This window comes from Lutra lutra, chromosome 11 (assembly GCF_902655055.1).
Source record: "Lutra lutra chromosome 11, mLutLut1.2, whole genome shotgun sequence".
Classification (NCBI taxonomy): domain Eukaryota; kingdom Metazoa; phylum Chordata; class Mammalia; order Carnivora; family Mustelidae; genus Lutra; species Lutra lutra.
The window spans coordinates 97,349,385-97,367,100 of NC_062288.1; the positions used below are offsets into that span (position 1 = coordinate 97,349,385).

General features: G+C 42.3%; 1 protein-coding gene across 1 annotated transcript; it reads right to left on the bottom strand.

Moving 5' to 3' along the window:
* Positions 1 to 11,036: 11,036 nt before the first annotated feature.
* LOC125080539 (olfactory receptor 10AC1) lies at positions 11,037 to 12,002 on the bottom strand. Its single transcript, XM_047694389.1, has one exon. It carries the CDS (start codon positions 12,000 to 12,002, stop codon positions 11,037 to 11,039), a length of 966 nt encoding a protein of 321 aa, XP_047550345.1.
* Between the last annotated feature and the right edge of the window lie 5,714 nt (positions 12,003 to 17,716).

The window sequence follows — 17,716 nt, forward strand, 5'->3', positions numbered from 1 at the left end:
GAAGCTTTTTATCTCAATGAAGTCCCAATAGCTCATTGTTGCTTTTGTTTCTCTTATTTCTGGCAGCATATATCTAGCAGAAGTTGCTATGGCCAAGGTCAAAGAGGTTATTGCCTGTGTTCTTCTCTAGGATTTTGATGGATTCCTGTCTCACATTTAGGTCTTTAATCCATTTTGAATTTATTTTGGGGTATGGTGTAAGAAACTGGTCCAGTTTCATTCTTCTACATGTTGTTGTTCAGTTTTCCCAGCACCATTTGTTGAAAAGACTGTTTTTTTTCTATTGGATATTTTATTCTGCTTGTCAAAGATTAGTTAATCATACAGTTGTAGGTCCATTTCTGGCTTTTCTATTCCATTTCATTACTTCATTTGTCTGTTTTTGTGCCAGTACCATACTGTCTTGGTGACTACAGCTTTGTAATATAGCATGAAGTCCAGAATTCTGATGTCTACAGCTTTGCTTTGCTTTTTCAGGATTGCTTTGGCTATTTGGGGTCTTTTGTAGTTCTGTACAAATTTCAGGATTGTTCTAGCTCTGTGAAAAATTACCACCAACACTTTAGAAGAAAGGTGCTAGTCAAACTAGTGCTACAAATAGAAAGTAAAATTTTTCCTTCGCACATTTACTTCTATCCTGTTGAGCCTTGTAAACTCAATTTTTTCTAGTTTTCCCTTTTGCAAAATACAAGCTGTTCCAACAGTTCTCTGTATCAAAATCAAAGTGTTTTATGCTGAGTTTGGGATTTTGTGAGACATTTTGGAAGTATCTTTTTAGAAGCTTCCATGGCTTCCATGGTTTTGTTACCCCTCAAACTTTGCATTAAGTTCAGAAAGCTTCAGAACTCCTGGCTCATGGAGCTGTGGAGGGCAGCTGGGTCTAGCCCACAAGCAGAGGCTAGATTCCAGCCCAGGAAGCCTTCTTCCAGCCAGGTGAGGTGAGTATGGGGACATTGAGGCATCAGGGAAGTTATAAAAGAAAATGAGTATAGGGGCTAGGAATGATTATCGAAGAGCAAATATGGGTCCAGAAGCTATCCACAGAGATAAGAACCCCTTCTCATCTTGCCCCTGCTCCTATTAACAGTGAACTTACTGCTGGTGTCATAAAGGGTGGAGATGGAAGGGTCTGTCTTAGAAACTGCTTTATAGACTTCTTCCCTCTCTCCATCTATCTCCAAGTCCAGTGGGTGAAAAAAATCCAAAGGAATTCCCTCAGCTGCCATAAGAAAGTCACCTGACTTTCCTGCTCTGTTCTTGCAGATGGGGGTTCAACTTCTCCTCATCATAAAAAAGGAAAAAACTTCGTTTGCATTGTGTTTAATTATTTTCCAGGAATTTCATCAGCACTATCTCACTGGGGAAGGAGAAATCGAGGCTGAATTGGGCTATATAAATTTTTCCAAGGTCAAATATTTCCTAAATCTGACTCCAAGGGTTCTGACTCTAGCTTACATTGAGATTGGCTCTTTGCATTTATTAATGGCCAAATCCAACCATCTAGGAAAAATCTGTTCTTTTCTTTTTAAATTGAAGTATAGTTAACACACCATGTTATGCAGTTTCAGGTGTTCAGTGTTGTGATTCCACAGCTCTGTACTTTATACTTTTTTCACCACAAGTGTAGCCACCATCTGTCACCGTACAATGCTATTACAATAGCACTATGTTTCCTATGGGGTACCTCTCATCCCCATGACTTACTCATTCCATAACTGAAAACCTGTACCTCCCACTCTCTACTCATTTTTGTCCATCCCCCCATCATTTTGTTCTCTGTATTTATGGATCTGTTTCTGCTTTTTTGTTAATTTTTTTTTATATTTTAGATTCCACATATAGGTGAAATCATATGGTATTTGTCTTTCTCTGGCTTATTTCATAGCATAATAACTTCTAAGTACACCCATGTTGTCTCAAATGTCAAGATCTCATTCTTTTTTTTTTCATTCTTTTTCATGGCCAAGTAACATTCCATTATATATATTATATTATATATCTTCTTTATCTGTCCTTCTATTGATGGACGTAGGTTGGCTCTTTTAAGAATCTAGTGGGAGCAGTGCTATAATCATTATTACCACCACACCATCAAACATGTTTAAAATCCTACACTACCAGTTTGAGGTAGCAATAAGATCAGTGGAATGATTTTGAAGGCTTCTGCTTACGAAAAAGATACTCATTTAAAAAAAAAAAAAGATACCTATTTCGAACACCCTTGAAAAGCAATTTTAAGATACCTAGATTGTCCAAATATTTACTCCAAATTTCTTTCCAAGAAAAACAACAAGACTGTTTATTAAAGACTATTAAAGCTAGCATATTATTTTTAAAAATCAAGTATGTCACATAAGTTATGTTTTTTAAATTATCTATATGTGCCTTTTATGGTTGGGAGCCTTGCATTCAAATTAGGGATGGTTTATACCCATTTAATAAGACTTTAGAATATTTATTTCACCACGTCAAATTGTTTAGAAAGTTTATTTTTTATTTTTATTTATTTACTTATTATTTATCTTTTAAATTTTGTATTTATTATATTATATAGAATATATTAAATTATAAAATAATTGTGTGTATTATGCATCATATATAATAAAATTATGAATTATAAAAATTTTTAAGTAAATTATTTTATTTATTTTTAATTAATTATTTGTTTGTTTTATTTATTTTTATTTTATGATCCATTTTTGGCCACATAGAGGACTAATTTAGTGACAATTTTTGGATAGAGAATTATCTGCTGATAATACTGTTCTTTTAGGAAAATGTAATTTATAGCATGATACACCACCTGAAGATGTAAATTGCCAGGAATATCATAGGTAAATATTTTTTGAAATAGTTAAGTGTGAATTTCTTCTGCTGAAACTTTTAATTTCAACTACTCATGCAGCAAAAACATTTTTATCGATGATGTTAGTTTCAGTTTTAGAAGTGACATTAGACAAAGCTGAAATAAGCCCATATTTTGCAAACATAATCACACCATAACTGAAACTCCTTAGACTTCCTTTTCTAAGAATTGCATCCACCACATGAACTGTAAATCCCAGTGCACTGACAGGTGATTGATTTCACTGTAGAGTGTGATAAATTGAGGAAGTGAGGGCTACCTCATATGTCACACAGCAAGCCTTTCTAAAAATCACCCTAAATGTCTTTTGATTTTTTTCCTTGAAATCCCTTTCCCCATTATAGCTACCTCTTTCCCCATAGCCTAGGCTTCCTTAGCCAGATGCCCATGTATTAGTTTGTTTCTGGAAAGAGCAGTGTGAAGAAGCAGGCATCCCATGTAGAGAAGGAGATGATGGAAGGATCCAGGTTCTCAGGACAGGTCTGGTATCCAGTGCCCAGCATCATACGTGGTCTATCCTAGTAGCAGAGGCTTGCAGTCTTCACCAAAGCAGTCTGCTGTGTGGTGTAGGTAGGTTCCTGGCTTCACTGACAACATACCCAACTTTACAGCCCTCCTAGGGATTCTACAGGTCTTTTATTAACCATAACAAATGATTTTTTTTTTTTTTTGCTTAAGTTGCTTAAATTACAATAGTGGATTGTTATTATTTTTTTAGTGCAACCAAAATGCTTACTGATCTACCTGTTGATCCCAACCTCAATCCATAAGCCAGGTCTCAGTCTTTTCAGACATTTCACTTTACTAGGCTTCTTACCTCAGAACTCCCTTGTTATGTAAGGAGAGAGGCAGAAAGCAGTCCAGAAAAACAAAAACTGCAACCACCTTGGGACCCTCAGTTCATCCAGGAAAAACAATGACAAAAAATGAGAGCAAATATACAAGAGCTTGTAGACAGACCTACCCAAGATATACCCAAGTAGAGGTGAAAAGGGTAGAATGCAGCCTGCTTTCTCCTTTTCCTGTAATCCCAACCAGCAACCGCCTTGCCCATGCTCTACTACATATACACCCTCTTTCCTCTAATATGCGTATGCCATTTCAGGATATAGGGCTTGAGGTATAAGGGTACAGATGTTCTTTGCCTAGAACAACTTTGGGACTTCAGCGTTCAGTCCTGCCCATCAGAAAATATCCCCCATTAATGATGCTTTAATGCCAGACACTGTTTTAGCACATTTCCTGTATTAACTTTAATTTTTACATCAGGTGATGTGAGATAGGTACTAATATCAATTCCAGATTATCCAGTGAAGACACACAGGTCCAGGGAGGTTAAGTAACTTGTCCAAGGTCACAGTTAGGAATTCAGGGTCCCAGAATTCAGACCTAAGTAGCCTGGCACAATGTCCCAGCGATGGTCACAGCACTGCCACTTTTCTCCAAGAGGGTCTACCTTGCCTCTATAGCTGCCATGTTCCACGAATGCTCCGGTGAAGGGCTTTACTTTCGTCTTCATGGATATGTGTTCAATTGTAATGATAGAATGGATTAAACTCATTTCCTTTGATGTTTCCCACAAGGATAGTGACTCCTTTAGGGAGCAGCTGAAGTTTGGAGGCAATGTGGACCTCTGTGATAAGGCCCTAAGACTAACACACCAGCAACAGCCAGAAGAGGAAACTGACCCTATAGGGGATGTGAATACCTGATGATTAAGGAAGATTATATGGCTATGAGGCCTTCTCCTATCATATGAGATGAATAAGGTGCTTTTACCCATTGTCAGGAGGCATAGACATCTTAGTTGTCTACCATGTGGAACTGGAATGTCAGAAACTCTAGCTAAAGATTTAAGTCATTAATAGAATGGCTAAACTGTTATCTATGTCTCAAATTTCTTGAAGACTTGTGGCCCCCACAGAGCTACACAAGTATTAGTTCTGTAAGTGGACCTTAAAACTAGATGTAGGAAACAGTTTCACATGCAGAGGAATTTCATTAAAGGTAAATCAGCATATTCCATGTTTACGTCACCTTCCTTTATCCGGTCTGCATGACCACATTCTAATTCTCTCCCCTCTGCCCCTTCTAACCTGCTTGTTCTGGTATCTGCCTAGCTTGTGGAAATGTTCACTTACAGCAAACTGTGATTCTTAGTGATCTAGCCACCTCTCCTCACTTAGAACTGTCCACTTCAAGGATAAGACCTCTTGCCATCAGAGAAGTGGGAATTTTCCTATCTTAAAGATGTTTATATGCTTGAGTTTAAGCCATGGCAGAGAGTAGCAGTAAGAAATGTATGAGTGTTTGAAATGGGACCTGGAACTCAGGTGGAAGAATTATATTTAAGTGAGACGGGGACAACCTCTCTGAAGGGCTGGAGTCACTCATACTGAGGAGCAGGAGTTCTCAATCTTCGCTGCACCTCACAATTACCTAGGGAGCAGCTTTTAAAAATTCCAATGCCTGACCTTCATAAGACCAATTCAGTCAGAATCCCTAGTATTAGGTTCCAGACAGCAGTTTTTTCTTTTTAAGATTTCATCTATTTATTTCACAGACAGAGATCACAAGTAGGCAGAGACAGAGAGAGGGGGAAGCAGGCTCCCCGCTGAGCAGAGAGCCCGATGTGGGGCTCGATCCCAGGACCTGAGCCAAAGGCAGAGGCCTTAACCCACTGAGCCACCCAGGCGCCCCCAGACAGCAGTATTTTTAAAGGACTTCCAGTGATTTCAGGGTGCAGCCAAGTGAGGGACCCACTGAAATCGATGTATTGTGGATGGAGGATAATTTCTGGCTGAGTCTAAATCTGTTAAAATTCCAGTAGCACCAACGTGAAGAGCTGTGAGAGCTTCTTCAGCAGTTCTAAGTGCTCACAGATCTGTATTTGAGAAGTTACACATGCTGTCTTAGTGTCTGTGTCTTTTATTTTCTATACTTTATGTTCTGACATCTTGGGGGCCTTGCTAGTTGAGGAGAGGCCTCCTGCCCCTCCCAGAGCTAGCTAATTCCTTGAGATACCAAACCAGCTTCCTGTGACTGTGCCTTTCATATGCAAACTGACCAGTCCCAAACCCATATCCTCAACTACCCGCTTCATCTGACTCTTCCGGTACCAAACCAGCAAGTTGCCTGCCCTGTAACCTCAGGGCCAGGTCAGCTAAACCAGACAGCTAGAGACCCCTCTGATATCCCAAAGCCCCCTGAAATTATTCAAACTATCCAATTAAACTTGGATAAGGAAAGCTCAAGCTTTCCTACCTTGCCTTGCCCATTCCTTCCCACAGAAATCACAAGAAAGTCTCAAGGCCCTGCTTTCCCTTCTTTCTGCCTCCCGACTGACCCATGCTTCCCCATGTGGTCCTTCATGGTGTGATGCATCCCTTCTCTTGGGAATTGTAACTAATAAACTCCTACTGTCAAGGGCTAGTTGTCTCTCTGTTACCTTACCATATCTGATGAAAAAAAAAATCCCAGGTACAAATCTTGAAGCATTTGAAATCCAATGTTACTTCCCACTCCAGCAGGCGATTAAACATGGTTTGATTTGGTTCTCCATATTTCTTCCGTGTTGGCTGAGGCCTGGGAGACATTGCACGATCCCTGAGTAGACGGCATTTCTAGATGTGGGGTTTGTTGTTTGCCTTCCAGGACTTGCACGTGCTGAGGCCTTTGCTGAGGTTTGTACAGGTGAATTTGGTGCTCTGTGGGCTGGATTAGACATCCTTAAAGACATCTCTGGTGCCAGTACCATGTTATTCTAGAAATAGTAGTATCATTTGGCACTGTTAACCACTCCATCCTTGAAATGCTCTTTCCTTGACTTTCATGACACCACACTCTCTTTGATTCTCTTCTACTCTCCTGCTTGCTCTTAAAAAAAAAAAAAAAATTCTCTGTGCATTCCACCTTCTCTGCCTAGTCTTTATTTTTATTTTGAAACCATTTATTGAATAAGTAAAATATATGTATGCAAGAAGGGTATTCAATGAAGAGTAAAGGTCTGTCCCACCCTATGCTCCAGTTCCCCAGACTTTTAATTTGGTTACAATAGTGTATGTATGTGTAAAACATACAGGACATATACAGACACATGATATGTTCATGCACGCATTCTATCTGTTTTTATAAATAAGTGCTATCATACCGTAACACTGACTTATTCACTCTTTCATTCAACAATGTACTAGAAGCTAAACATGCCAGACACTGTCTAGGAACAGGAAATACTGTGGTGAGTAGACCCATTTTCATAGAGTTTATATTCTGCTGGGAGGGACAGGTAATTAAAACATTAAAAAGAAAGAAACATTTTAAACAATGAGAGATGATTAGAAATTAAAGCATGATAATGTGATGGAAGACAGGCAATATTATATGGCATGATCAGTGAAGCCTTCTACAAGGAATTAGTATTTGAGTCCAGACAGCATCTGAATGACAAGGAGCCAGTCTCTGAAAATGGAGGGAAGAGCCCAGGAGTGGAAATCACAAGTAAAAAGGCCAGAATCAAGGATGACTGCAATGTATACTATTCACCTTGCTTTTTCACTTGACAACACAGAAGAGATGGCTCCATGTCTGTCACTGATTAAACTGCTTTTTCTTTTCAGCAACTGTATAGGATTCCATTAAATGGATAAACCATAATGCACTTAACTGGTCACATATTATTATTTAATTTTTTTTTTTTTTGGATCCAAGCAATTTTGACAGGAATATTTTTGAATATACATATTTGCCCATAAGACAGATACATTGGTAAGGACATACCCGGGAAGTAGAGTGATAGGAACAAATGATATGTGCCTTTAATTCTAATTGATATTTAATTGATGTGTCCAGTTGCCCTCTATAGAATTGAACAAATGTGTACTTTCAGCAACAAGGTATGGGAGTCCATATTTCACCCTTAAATTGTGTGTTTGTCCTTCGAGTATCACCTAAATAAATGCTCCAAATAGCATTTTAAAATTTTATTTTGAACTTCTCTCTTCATGAATGAGGTAGAAACTCTTTTCCTATGAGTAAAAACCACTTGCTTCTCCTTTTCTGTGACCAGTCTATCCCTACCCTTTGCCCATTTCTTCTTTGTGATTCTTCATCTTTTTCTTACCAGTTGGCAAGAATTCCTTATGCACTTATGAAATGGGCTTCTTCCATATGTTAGATATGGAAGTTCATCTCTTGTTTCATTTTGTTTAAGGTAGTGTCCCACGAATCAAGCTGTTTTACATCTAGTTAACAAATTATGTGTTTTGTGTCATGCTTAGTCAGTCCGTCCTTCAGTGCTGCTGTTCCTCACGGTCTTTTTGTTGGAATTGCTCTGATCCTCCTGTCTCTTCTGTTCTTCGCAGCCGTGTCAGTTGCTACTAAGCGGGTGAATTCCAAATATGTTTCTCTAGCCCACATTCTCCTCACTTATACCCACCTGCCAACCATATAGCTCCATACCCCATGTCAACATTATCCATACTGAATTCACCATCTCCACCTTGTCCGGCCCTCAACCTAGTTATTCTTCTTTTGTGCTCCATCTCAGGGGGCCCGGTCTGCCATCTTCTCCAGGTAATCTGTGTCATCCCTGACTCCTCTTTCTTTTTTATCCCTAAGCAATTTGCACTAAGTTCTGTTATAGCTACCTTCTAAATCTTTCTCTACCCTGTTCACTGCCCTCCATTTCTAGTACCACTTGCCTAAAATGGGCCAACATTATCTCTAACCTGTGCTTCTATCCAGGCTTCCTAGAAAATGTATTTTTTGTCATGTCCTTCCCAGTTCCTTCTTAACACAGTAGTCAGTGTTCAGATTGGATCATATCACTTTCCCCTTTGAACATCTTTTACTGCTTTTCCTTCTTTTCCTCTTCCCTGCCCACCCACCCCTTCTCTTTTCTCCTCTTTTTTCTTTAGAGTGAAGCCCAAACTTTTAGTATGGCTTGAAAGGCTTGTGTGCTCCAGTGCCTCTAGCATAATCTCTTAATACTTGAAATACTTAGCCCTCCAACCACCCATTCTCACCAATTAGAGTCAGTCCCATCAATAAGCTCCTGGAATGTATAATGGTCTCTTTTGACTTGGTGCATTTGCATATGCTTTTCCTCTGCCTGGATGTTCCTTTCCCAGCTGTCTTTGTTTGGCTCAGCTATCCCTTCTTGCACTTAGGTCCTAACACATCACTTAATCATAACCTTTTCCTGATGCCCCTACCACCCCAACTCTAGGCTAATTTCTTCCCACAGGGTCTTGTATTTTTCCCATTATGGTACCTGTCACATAATATTGCAATGCCTATTTATTTGCCTGAGTCCCCTATAGATTTCAAATTCCACATGGGCTTCATCTTCATTCCTTCAGTAATTTGGGTTGAGGTGCTCAAAATCCTTGGCATTTTGATCACAGTTGAATTCTTGACTGTCAAGTTCTTGGCATGGAACCATCACTCAATAAACAGCTATTTATTACGCATATGGATAAATGAATAACTTCTGGGATTTTCCCAGTGTACCCTAACATTTGTACTTAAGGTTTTGTGCCAGTTTGTCCCCTTTAATATGCCAAGATATTCGAATGTAACATTGTTTAGAAACAGTCACATCAAGGGACTTTATCTTCTTTGTTGGTTTTACATCACAATGTAGATTAGTAATTCTTTAGTAATTAATTCTAAATTAGTAATTCTTCCTTTCAGTGTTTCCTCCCTGTTTCTTTGACAGCAGTAATTCCTCCAGACCATGGGTGGATTAAAGTTCCTTGGTACATTTCTACCCTGTACCACACACTGGACCTGTCCCTGCAAAGCTCACTCTAGTTCCTCTCTACTCCCGAACTGTTAGTGAGGAGACAGTTTTTAGCCAAGCGGGTGCAGGTCTTTATCTCCATGATGGAGGGTAAGAAGTCTCTATGATTCAATGAACAGGCCCCCAAAATGCTTGTTCTTAAGTAACAGTTGTTTCTGTATAAAAGTAACATCCATTGAGAATGATTAGGAGAAATCTGGAAGATACACAGTCAAGAAAATAAAAATGATCCAAATCTCATCATATGAGAACAGTTATTAACATTTTGGTGAGTGGCATCACCTACTTCATGGTCCCAGTGTACATCTGTAAACCCAAGTCTACCCTCCTCTGGAGCCTGTGTTCTGGATTACCGGATCTGCCTCAATCAGCATCTTCACAGGTTTGTCCTGGCAGCATTTCAGCCCCACAAGTTCAGCCCAGAAGCCTCCATCACCACCTTTCCAACTTGCTCCTGCTCCTGTGTTCTCTTTTTCAGCAAATGGCACCACCATGTACCCAGTGACCCAGATTAGAAGTGCCCCTTAACTCCCTTTTCTTTCACACCTCCATATCCAGTCAAGGTTCTGTAGTTTCCACGTCTTGCATATCTCTTGACTCCATGTCCCTAATCCCATGAGTCAGTCCTCTGGTCCAGACTCCTTCATCTTGTCCAGACTCCATCACCTTTCTCCTGTAATAGGGTAGAGCTCCCCAGACAGGCCTCCACGTGCCTGGATCCTTCTCCATACTGTGGCCAGAGGGAGGACACAGGAACAGCAAGTCAACAGCTCACTCTGGGAATTCACTTCTTTCCACTGTTTACAGGGTCTTTCCCCCAATGTCCCCGCCCCTGTTGGACCCTTGTAGCTTGGACCATTCTTTACCCTCCTCTTCTGATTGGCCTCTACTCAACTTCTAGTTCTCCACTTAGTCACCCTTGTTTTACAAGAAATTTTCCCTGACTCCCTCTCCTCTCAAAAAGTCTACCACAGAGACTCCTCCTCAGGAGCCATTCCATCCATTGCCTCTTCACCCTCTCTGTTCCCATCTGTGAGCCCCAGTGGCCAAGCGTTGTGCCTTCTTCATCACTGTGAGCCCATCACCCTGCACAGGGCCCAGTGCATGGTGAGAACCAGCAAGTGTTGATGGGGCCACTGTCTTTAGGTCTAAGGTCTTTACCTCACTGTCTTTGGCCATTCCTCAAAGGAGGGGATGGAGGATGGATCACCTGCTGGGAGACTCTTCTTTTGTGGACACTTTTCCAGGTTCTCTTTCCCCAATCCAGTCCTTGAGTCCCCCCTGGTGGCGTTCCTGACACAGACACCTCCTGACAGAGAAAACTTTAGGGAGCAGAGCTGCCCCCTCTGGCCTGGTCCCTGCCTGCTGTCAGGGCCCACACAAACCTTGTCCCTGCCGCCCGCGCCCCAGCACCCTGCGGATGGCAGCAGTGATTTCGCGGTTGCGCAGGCTATAGATGAGTGGGTACAATAGTGGCGTGACATTGGTGTAGACAAGTGCAAGTGTGCGATCCCGCCGCGGGGAGTAGCTGGACTTGGGCCGCACATACATGAAGGTGGCACAGCCATAGTGCAAGAAGGTGACAGCCAGGTGCGAGGCGCAGGTGGAGGCAGCCTTGCGCCGGCCCCCAGGGGACCGCAGGCGGTGCAAGGCGGCAGTGATGGCGCCGTAGGAGGACAGGATGAGCAGTGAGGGCAGCAGCAGGAGCACCAGGCAGGCGCCCAGCAGGGGAAGCTCATCAACGTAGCTCCGTGTGCAAGCCAGGTCCAATAGTGCCGTGATGTCGCAGAAGAAATGCACCAGCAGGCGGGAGCCACAGAAGGGCAGGTGGAAGATAGCCACCGTGAGCCCCACGGACACTGCCAGTCCCCCAAGGCAACAGGCCAGGGCCAGCCTTGTGCATAGCCCTGGGGTCACTACTGCAGTGTAACGCAGCGGGTGGCAAATAGCTACATAGCGATCGTAGGCCATGGTGGCCAGCAGGAAGCACTCGGCCCCACCCAGAGCCACGAACATCTGCATCTGAACAGCGCAGCCCAGAAAGGAGATGGGGCTGCCCCTGCCAGGGCCTGGTGCGGCCAGGTCGGCCAGGGAGCGGGGCACCACCACCAGAGTGTAACAGAGCTCGATGGCTGACAGCTGGCACAGGAAGAGCAGCATGGGCGGCCGGCTGGGCACTGAGGCCGCGGCCACAAGGATGAGCAGGTTCCCGCCCAGGGTGGCTAGGTGCACGGCCAGCAGCAGCAAGAAGAGCACTGGCCTCAGGTGCGGGAACTCAGAGAAGCCTTGAAGGAGAAAGCCACAGGGCATGGTGGCATTGCTGGAGCTGTCCATGCACTGGCTTGCCCAGATGTACCTGTAGGGAAAGAAATGGGGACAGGGAGAGCTTGAGGGTATAGCTCCTCCACCCCACGGGTTGAGGAAAGGCTAGATGGAATTTAGAGGGTGGGAGGAAGTAGTGGCTGCAGAGAGGGGGTATGGTTCCCAGGTGCATTACCAGCCTCCCTGACACTCCTTCCCACCCCCACACACTTCATGTTGGCCTTTTATTAACTTGTGTAGTTTTGCCTGCCTCCTGAACTAGAATTCTCAACCTGCTTTTTCCAAAGAAGCCTTAAATTTAGGCCCTTTCCTTACAGTGTATCACTCTTGACCTCCACTTACAAAGGATTCCCTGCCTTCAGACCCTAGTTGTTATTTGTTGGGTCCTGTATTGCCAGGAGTATTATGCTGCTCTCAGCCTCAGCTCCTCAAGGCAGTGAGTTTGTCTTTATGCCCTGTTTCAGTTTCCTCCTCCCTGCCCTACTCTCTCACTTTGAGCTGCTTTCTGTGGTGTGTCACAGAATCACAAAAACAAGATACAGATGAAGACCTTAGTGATAATCTCATACAACCTCATGATTTTAAAAAGGAAAATAAAGCTGGTGGGACATATCTAGGGAAGGCTTAACTGCTCATAGAAAGCTAAGAACAGAATCTGCATTCCTGAGGCTGAATGTAGAACTTCCCATGATCCCATAAGTAGCACCCCCCCCCCCCCCGCAAAAAAAGGGGCACTGGGATGAGTTGGTCAATCTGTATTGATTTAACCTTAAATAGAGACCCAGTTCTGTTCCAGGTGCTGAGGCAGACACTTAGGCAGCAGGGAATGAGTAGTGGGAAGGTCTCTCTGGGTGCATCAGGGACAAAATGTCCCTAACATTTTTATTAATATTCTCTCAACATGAGAAAAAGTGATGTGTATCTGTTCTAACTTGCCTTTCAGAGTTAGCAGTACATTCCAAATTTGCTGACTGAATACAGTTTCTTTCTCAGCATTACCCGGTGACTCATTTGCAGGCAACATTTGGAAAACTTTGAGAGCGTGTAGGTTGGCTGCAATTGTGGCAAACCTCTGCAGTGGGGAACATGAGCTGATGAGGACTTTGAGGCAAATTGGAGGATGGTGTTTGACTTTCCAGTAGTTATTAATGACATCTCTTTTTATTTCCTTATCTCTTTTTTATTAACTTTAATTATAAGCTCAACTATTATTTCCTCTTAGTGCCTCTGAGTCACTGTTGATGACCAATGTTGGAAGTGGTATTTGTGCATGGTTATTATACCATAGAACGCAAGAGCAATAAAGCCAGTTTAAGGACAACACGTAAATCAGTGGAAGAACTGAAGGAGTGGGAAGAGCTTGATTTTTGCTATCTAATGCTCCTTTTTGAGAGGAGAAATGTGGTGGTTTATATTTTTCAGTATCATTCCATGCTCTTTCTTGTCATCTGAGGGGAGCACCTTCAAACACATGTTTGGAGTCTTACAGAGGAGGAGCTGGGTGGGGTTTGGCATGGGTGCAAGGAGGGGAGTCACTTCCCAACTATTTGAGAGCCTTCACATTTGTTGTTGTTGTTTGTTTGTTTGTTTTGGCTGGTATTTATCTGCTAAGCCAATTTAACAAACCTGTGTTGAGTGCCTCTTCCTTGCCAAGTGTCAGGTGTCAAGTTTTGACTGTTGTAGCTGTAGGTAGGGACAAGAGGGAGAAACCTGGCTGTCCTGGAGACTCAGGGTGAAACTGCAGAAGTACCCACCATGGCCTTCTTCACTCTGCCTCGGCTTGCCCTTTCTCTACTTCCTTCTTTTCATCTCCTTAAAGAAGCAGGGAGGGGGCCAGAGAGACAGAAGCAATCCAGTTCTTTTTCCTTCATGTTCTCACTGCACAGAAATGACAAGAAAGGTTGGGCGGGGACACCAGTAACTACAGACTCAAGGTGAGTCATGCTTTACAAACAAGGCTGTGGAAAGCAAGCCAGGTAGGTCAGTCCAATCAAATGTTTACTGAGGAATGTTTCTACTTAGTTTAGTGTATTTAGGAGCATTTATCATAAACCCTAGGAATGTATGTTAGAAATGTCTTTTATCCAGGGGCTGGATGGGGGTTGGGGAAGAGATACTTTCCAAACTTCAATGATTTGGTTGAAAGTCCAGCTCCACCCTAGTAGAAGCTGTAGAGGGAAAACACTACAAGGCCTGTGTGAGCCACCTTTCTCCCCAGGGGCAGAAGGCCAGATATTCTCATTTCCAGGTGATTAGTAACACCAACAATAACAGCTACTTGTAAGAGACTGGTAGGTCCGTGCTCAGAAGGACTTTACACATTTAACTCACTCAATCCTAGTGACTCTTAGTATGCTCATGATGAGGTAGGTGAACTCTTAGCATCCCCATCTTACCAAGTAAATTGAGGCCTAAAGGAATTAAATGTCATGTAGCTGGTTAGTGCTAACGGCAGGCTTTATGCTCAAACAACCTAACCTCTCATAGTTGATGGTCTTATCCACTATACAGTCTTCCATATTTATACCTCTCCTAAAAAAAATCCTCTACACATAAGACATACCCAACCCCTTTCCCCATATCTCCCACTGTCCCTTGCCTAGAAATTGCCTACACTCTCCTAGGCATTTCTGTCCTCAGATTTCCCTTTGCTGACATTTCTTTTGAGGACATGTAGATGTGAGCAGTAATACAGATAACCTCAGATAACAAATCTAAAAATAATTTCTCCTTAGCTTTGACATTCATCGCTGGTATTGTTACTGTTCTGGCTGATCTGCTTTCCTAATTGTATAAGGCTCCACAGAGCACCCACAGAGTAATGGCTGGCTGGTGGCCCAGGACATCTGGATGTGACTGGAAGCCTCACTGGGCTGGGGATACAGATCTGGGATTTGATTTTTGCTGTGCAGAATAATGAAAATGATCTGTAATAATGGTGTTTTGAAGAGTCATTTTAATAGTCAAAGCACTTCTAAAAAGAGGTTGGACAGTGAGAGATTTGAGAGGCAGACAGGTCAGGCCCCTCTGGGTTGTGAGGATTCCATAGAATGTGGAACTGGACTGGAGCTGAGAGGTCAAAGGTCCACATCCTCCTGTTATAGAGGGTGAGGTCCAGAGAGGTCACATAACCAGCCTAGGGCCTCACTGCTGTCTGTTGGCCGCATAGCAAGACCAGAGCCTAGGTCTTACAACTCCTGGTTGATGGTTCTGTTTCTGCCAGAATTGTCTCCCAGAGTAGACCCAAGCCCACCGATCTAGTCTTATTGTTTACAAAAGCACCACAGGAGAGGTCACAGAAAAATCAGATCATTGTCTCCCGCAGACTTAAATATAGAAAATTATAAATATGCATGTATTTCCCTAGCTTGATTTAATAATCTGTCATGGGCCTCTGGTCTATGAATTGATACAAATTGTTCTGAAATCTGTTTTCTTGCAGGGCTTCCTTTTAGGAAAAATACATACTATATATTCAAAAAGTTTTTTGTTTTTGTTTTTTCCTTTTTTAAATCCTCTGTGAAATAAGGAAGAGTCTCCCCAGTGTAAATTTTTGCTTTGTTATTTGCTGAGTTTGACTTGGGGTGAGGACAAGTTATTTAAAACTTCCAAAGGCTTGCCTCCTCACTGTCAGCTGAGGTTAACAAAGGAGGGGTGTTGTGTGGGTTCTGAGAGATACTAGCTCAGAACGCTGTGCACAAAAAGCCTGAAAAGCATTTTTCTCTTATCTCTCTTTTTCACTATTGATGGGCTACCAAGCAAACCTCTCCCCTCTTGATTTTATCCTTTCGGATGCTTTCCTACTTGGTGCCTTCTCTGTTTTTCTGGGGTCCTAGAAGCAGGGTGTACATAGCATTCTGGCTTTAGGAAACTCATGAGGAAATAAGTAGACATAGATGTAGATAAATCTGTCTGCCTATCTACATATCAATCTATCACCACCATCATCATCACTCTCCCTTTCTCCTTCTACTGTTTTTTTTTTTTTTTTTTCCTGTTAGGTTTCCTATTGCTTTTCTAAAACTGTACAGACTATGGAAGAAGACATCTGTAGGTTCAGACTCTGCTGCAGCCACTCACTGGCCACATTACTTCTGTCTCCCTGATCCTCAGTCTCTTTACATCTAAATGGAGATGACAGTGTCTAATTCATAGGGCTGTAGTGAGAAATAGGCACACTGCAAAGGAAGCCCACAACACAGTGCCAGGCACAGAGTGGGCAGCAAGAGGTGGTTATTCATTGTATCATTATTATAAACCAACTTCTACAGTATTGTGTCAGCTTTGGGCTCTGTCTGCATCTAGCAGCTATGATTACTCTAAGGACTCCTTTTCCCTCTATGGCATAAGCCTTGTCCTTGGTTTAGGACAATTAGCTTGAAACTCATAAATTTACATATAACTTGCATTGTTACGTATTTTAAGTTTAGCTTGTTTTCTGGAATAAAATGCCTTGAATTAAAATGCATTTGCCATTTTCTTGTTCTGTCATGCAAACATATCTTTTAGTGTTTTTGTTTTTTTTCCTCATCAGTTGGTAACTTCTTTACTCAGAGGAGCTAAATATCATCTCTGGATGTAGAGATTTCACTAGTGCTTTCTTCTGCAACCATTCACAATCTAAGCCTCGACCCCTGGGACATGTGTCTCTTTTGCTGCAGGACTTCTGTCTTATAACCAGTTCCTTATACAAGATAAGGCATCTACTGAGTCCTTGATGATTAAATTTGGTAAGATAGCTTGTCAAGGGCTTTTGAAAGTCTAAATAAAAGAAATCCTTTGTTGGTTTCTTGTCAGCATCTTTATCCCCTAAAAACATTTTTTTTTAAAGATTTTTTTATTTTTTATTTTTATTTATTTGACAGAGAGATCACAAGCAGGCAGAGAGGCAGGCAGAGAGAGAGGAGGAAGCAGGCTCCCCGCTGAGCAGAGAGCCCGATGCGGGGCTCGATTCCAGGACTCTGAGATCATGACCTGAGCCGAAGGCAGCGGCTTAACCCACTGAGCCACCCAGGCGCCCCTCCCCTAAAAACATTTAACTAGATTTAATAGAGCTTATTTTCCTTACACAAACGTTGTTGCTTTTCCCCGTAATGTGTTTTCTGAAGTATTTAAGGATTCTACATGTTATAAAAATGAGATGCCATTGCTATTTTCTGTGTCTGTTCTGGAGCTTTTCTCAAAACGATGGTTCTGTGGGCAGTCTAAGTTCTCGAGCTCTGGCTTAATGTGTTACCTTGGGTTTTGCGTTTTGGCCAACAAACTTTCTCCTCAAGTTTCCTAGGAAGTCAGAATCACAAAATGTGTGCACTTGTGTTTAGAGCTCCCTGAATAGTTGCCACTGTTAGTTCTTTTTTCCCCTAAAAATCAATTGTGGGATTAGGGCTTTGAGTAAAATATCATTTCAGGCTTCCTGCTCTCTGTTATTTTCATCTGGAGAGGAGCTTTGAACCATAAAATCTAGGATTCCTACTGATTTTAGAGCCAGCTCTCTGCCTTTGATGCTTTGAAAGAAACTCTTGCTTGAATGAAGAAGTCCCCATTTAAAGTCAATCTCTGATCCAGGCTTCTGCCAGAGGAAGAGGGCTTCTGCCAAAGCACTTTCACGTTTAACATCAGAATTGTCTGGTGAGGAGACTGTCCCAGCACTGGCACTGTAAAAGTCAGTGTTATCACACATAAGTGCATGGTCATCGTACTGTTACCATTTGAAAAGTATTCTAGGT

What these genes read in the sequence shown, in the direction of transcription:
- LOC125080539 (XM_047694389.1), bottom strand. Translation starts at nt 12,002, where the DNA reads ATGGACAGCTCCAGCAATGCCACCATGCCCTGTGGCTTTCTCCTTCAA.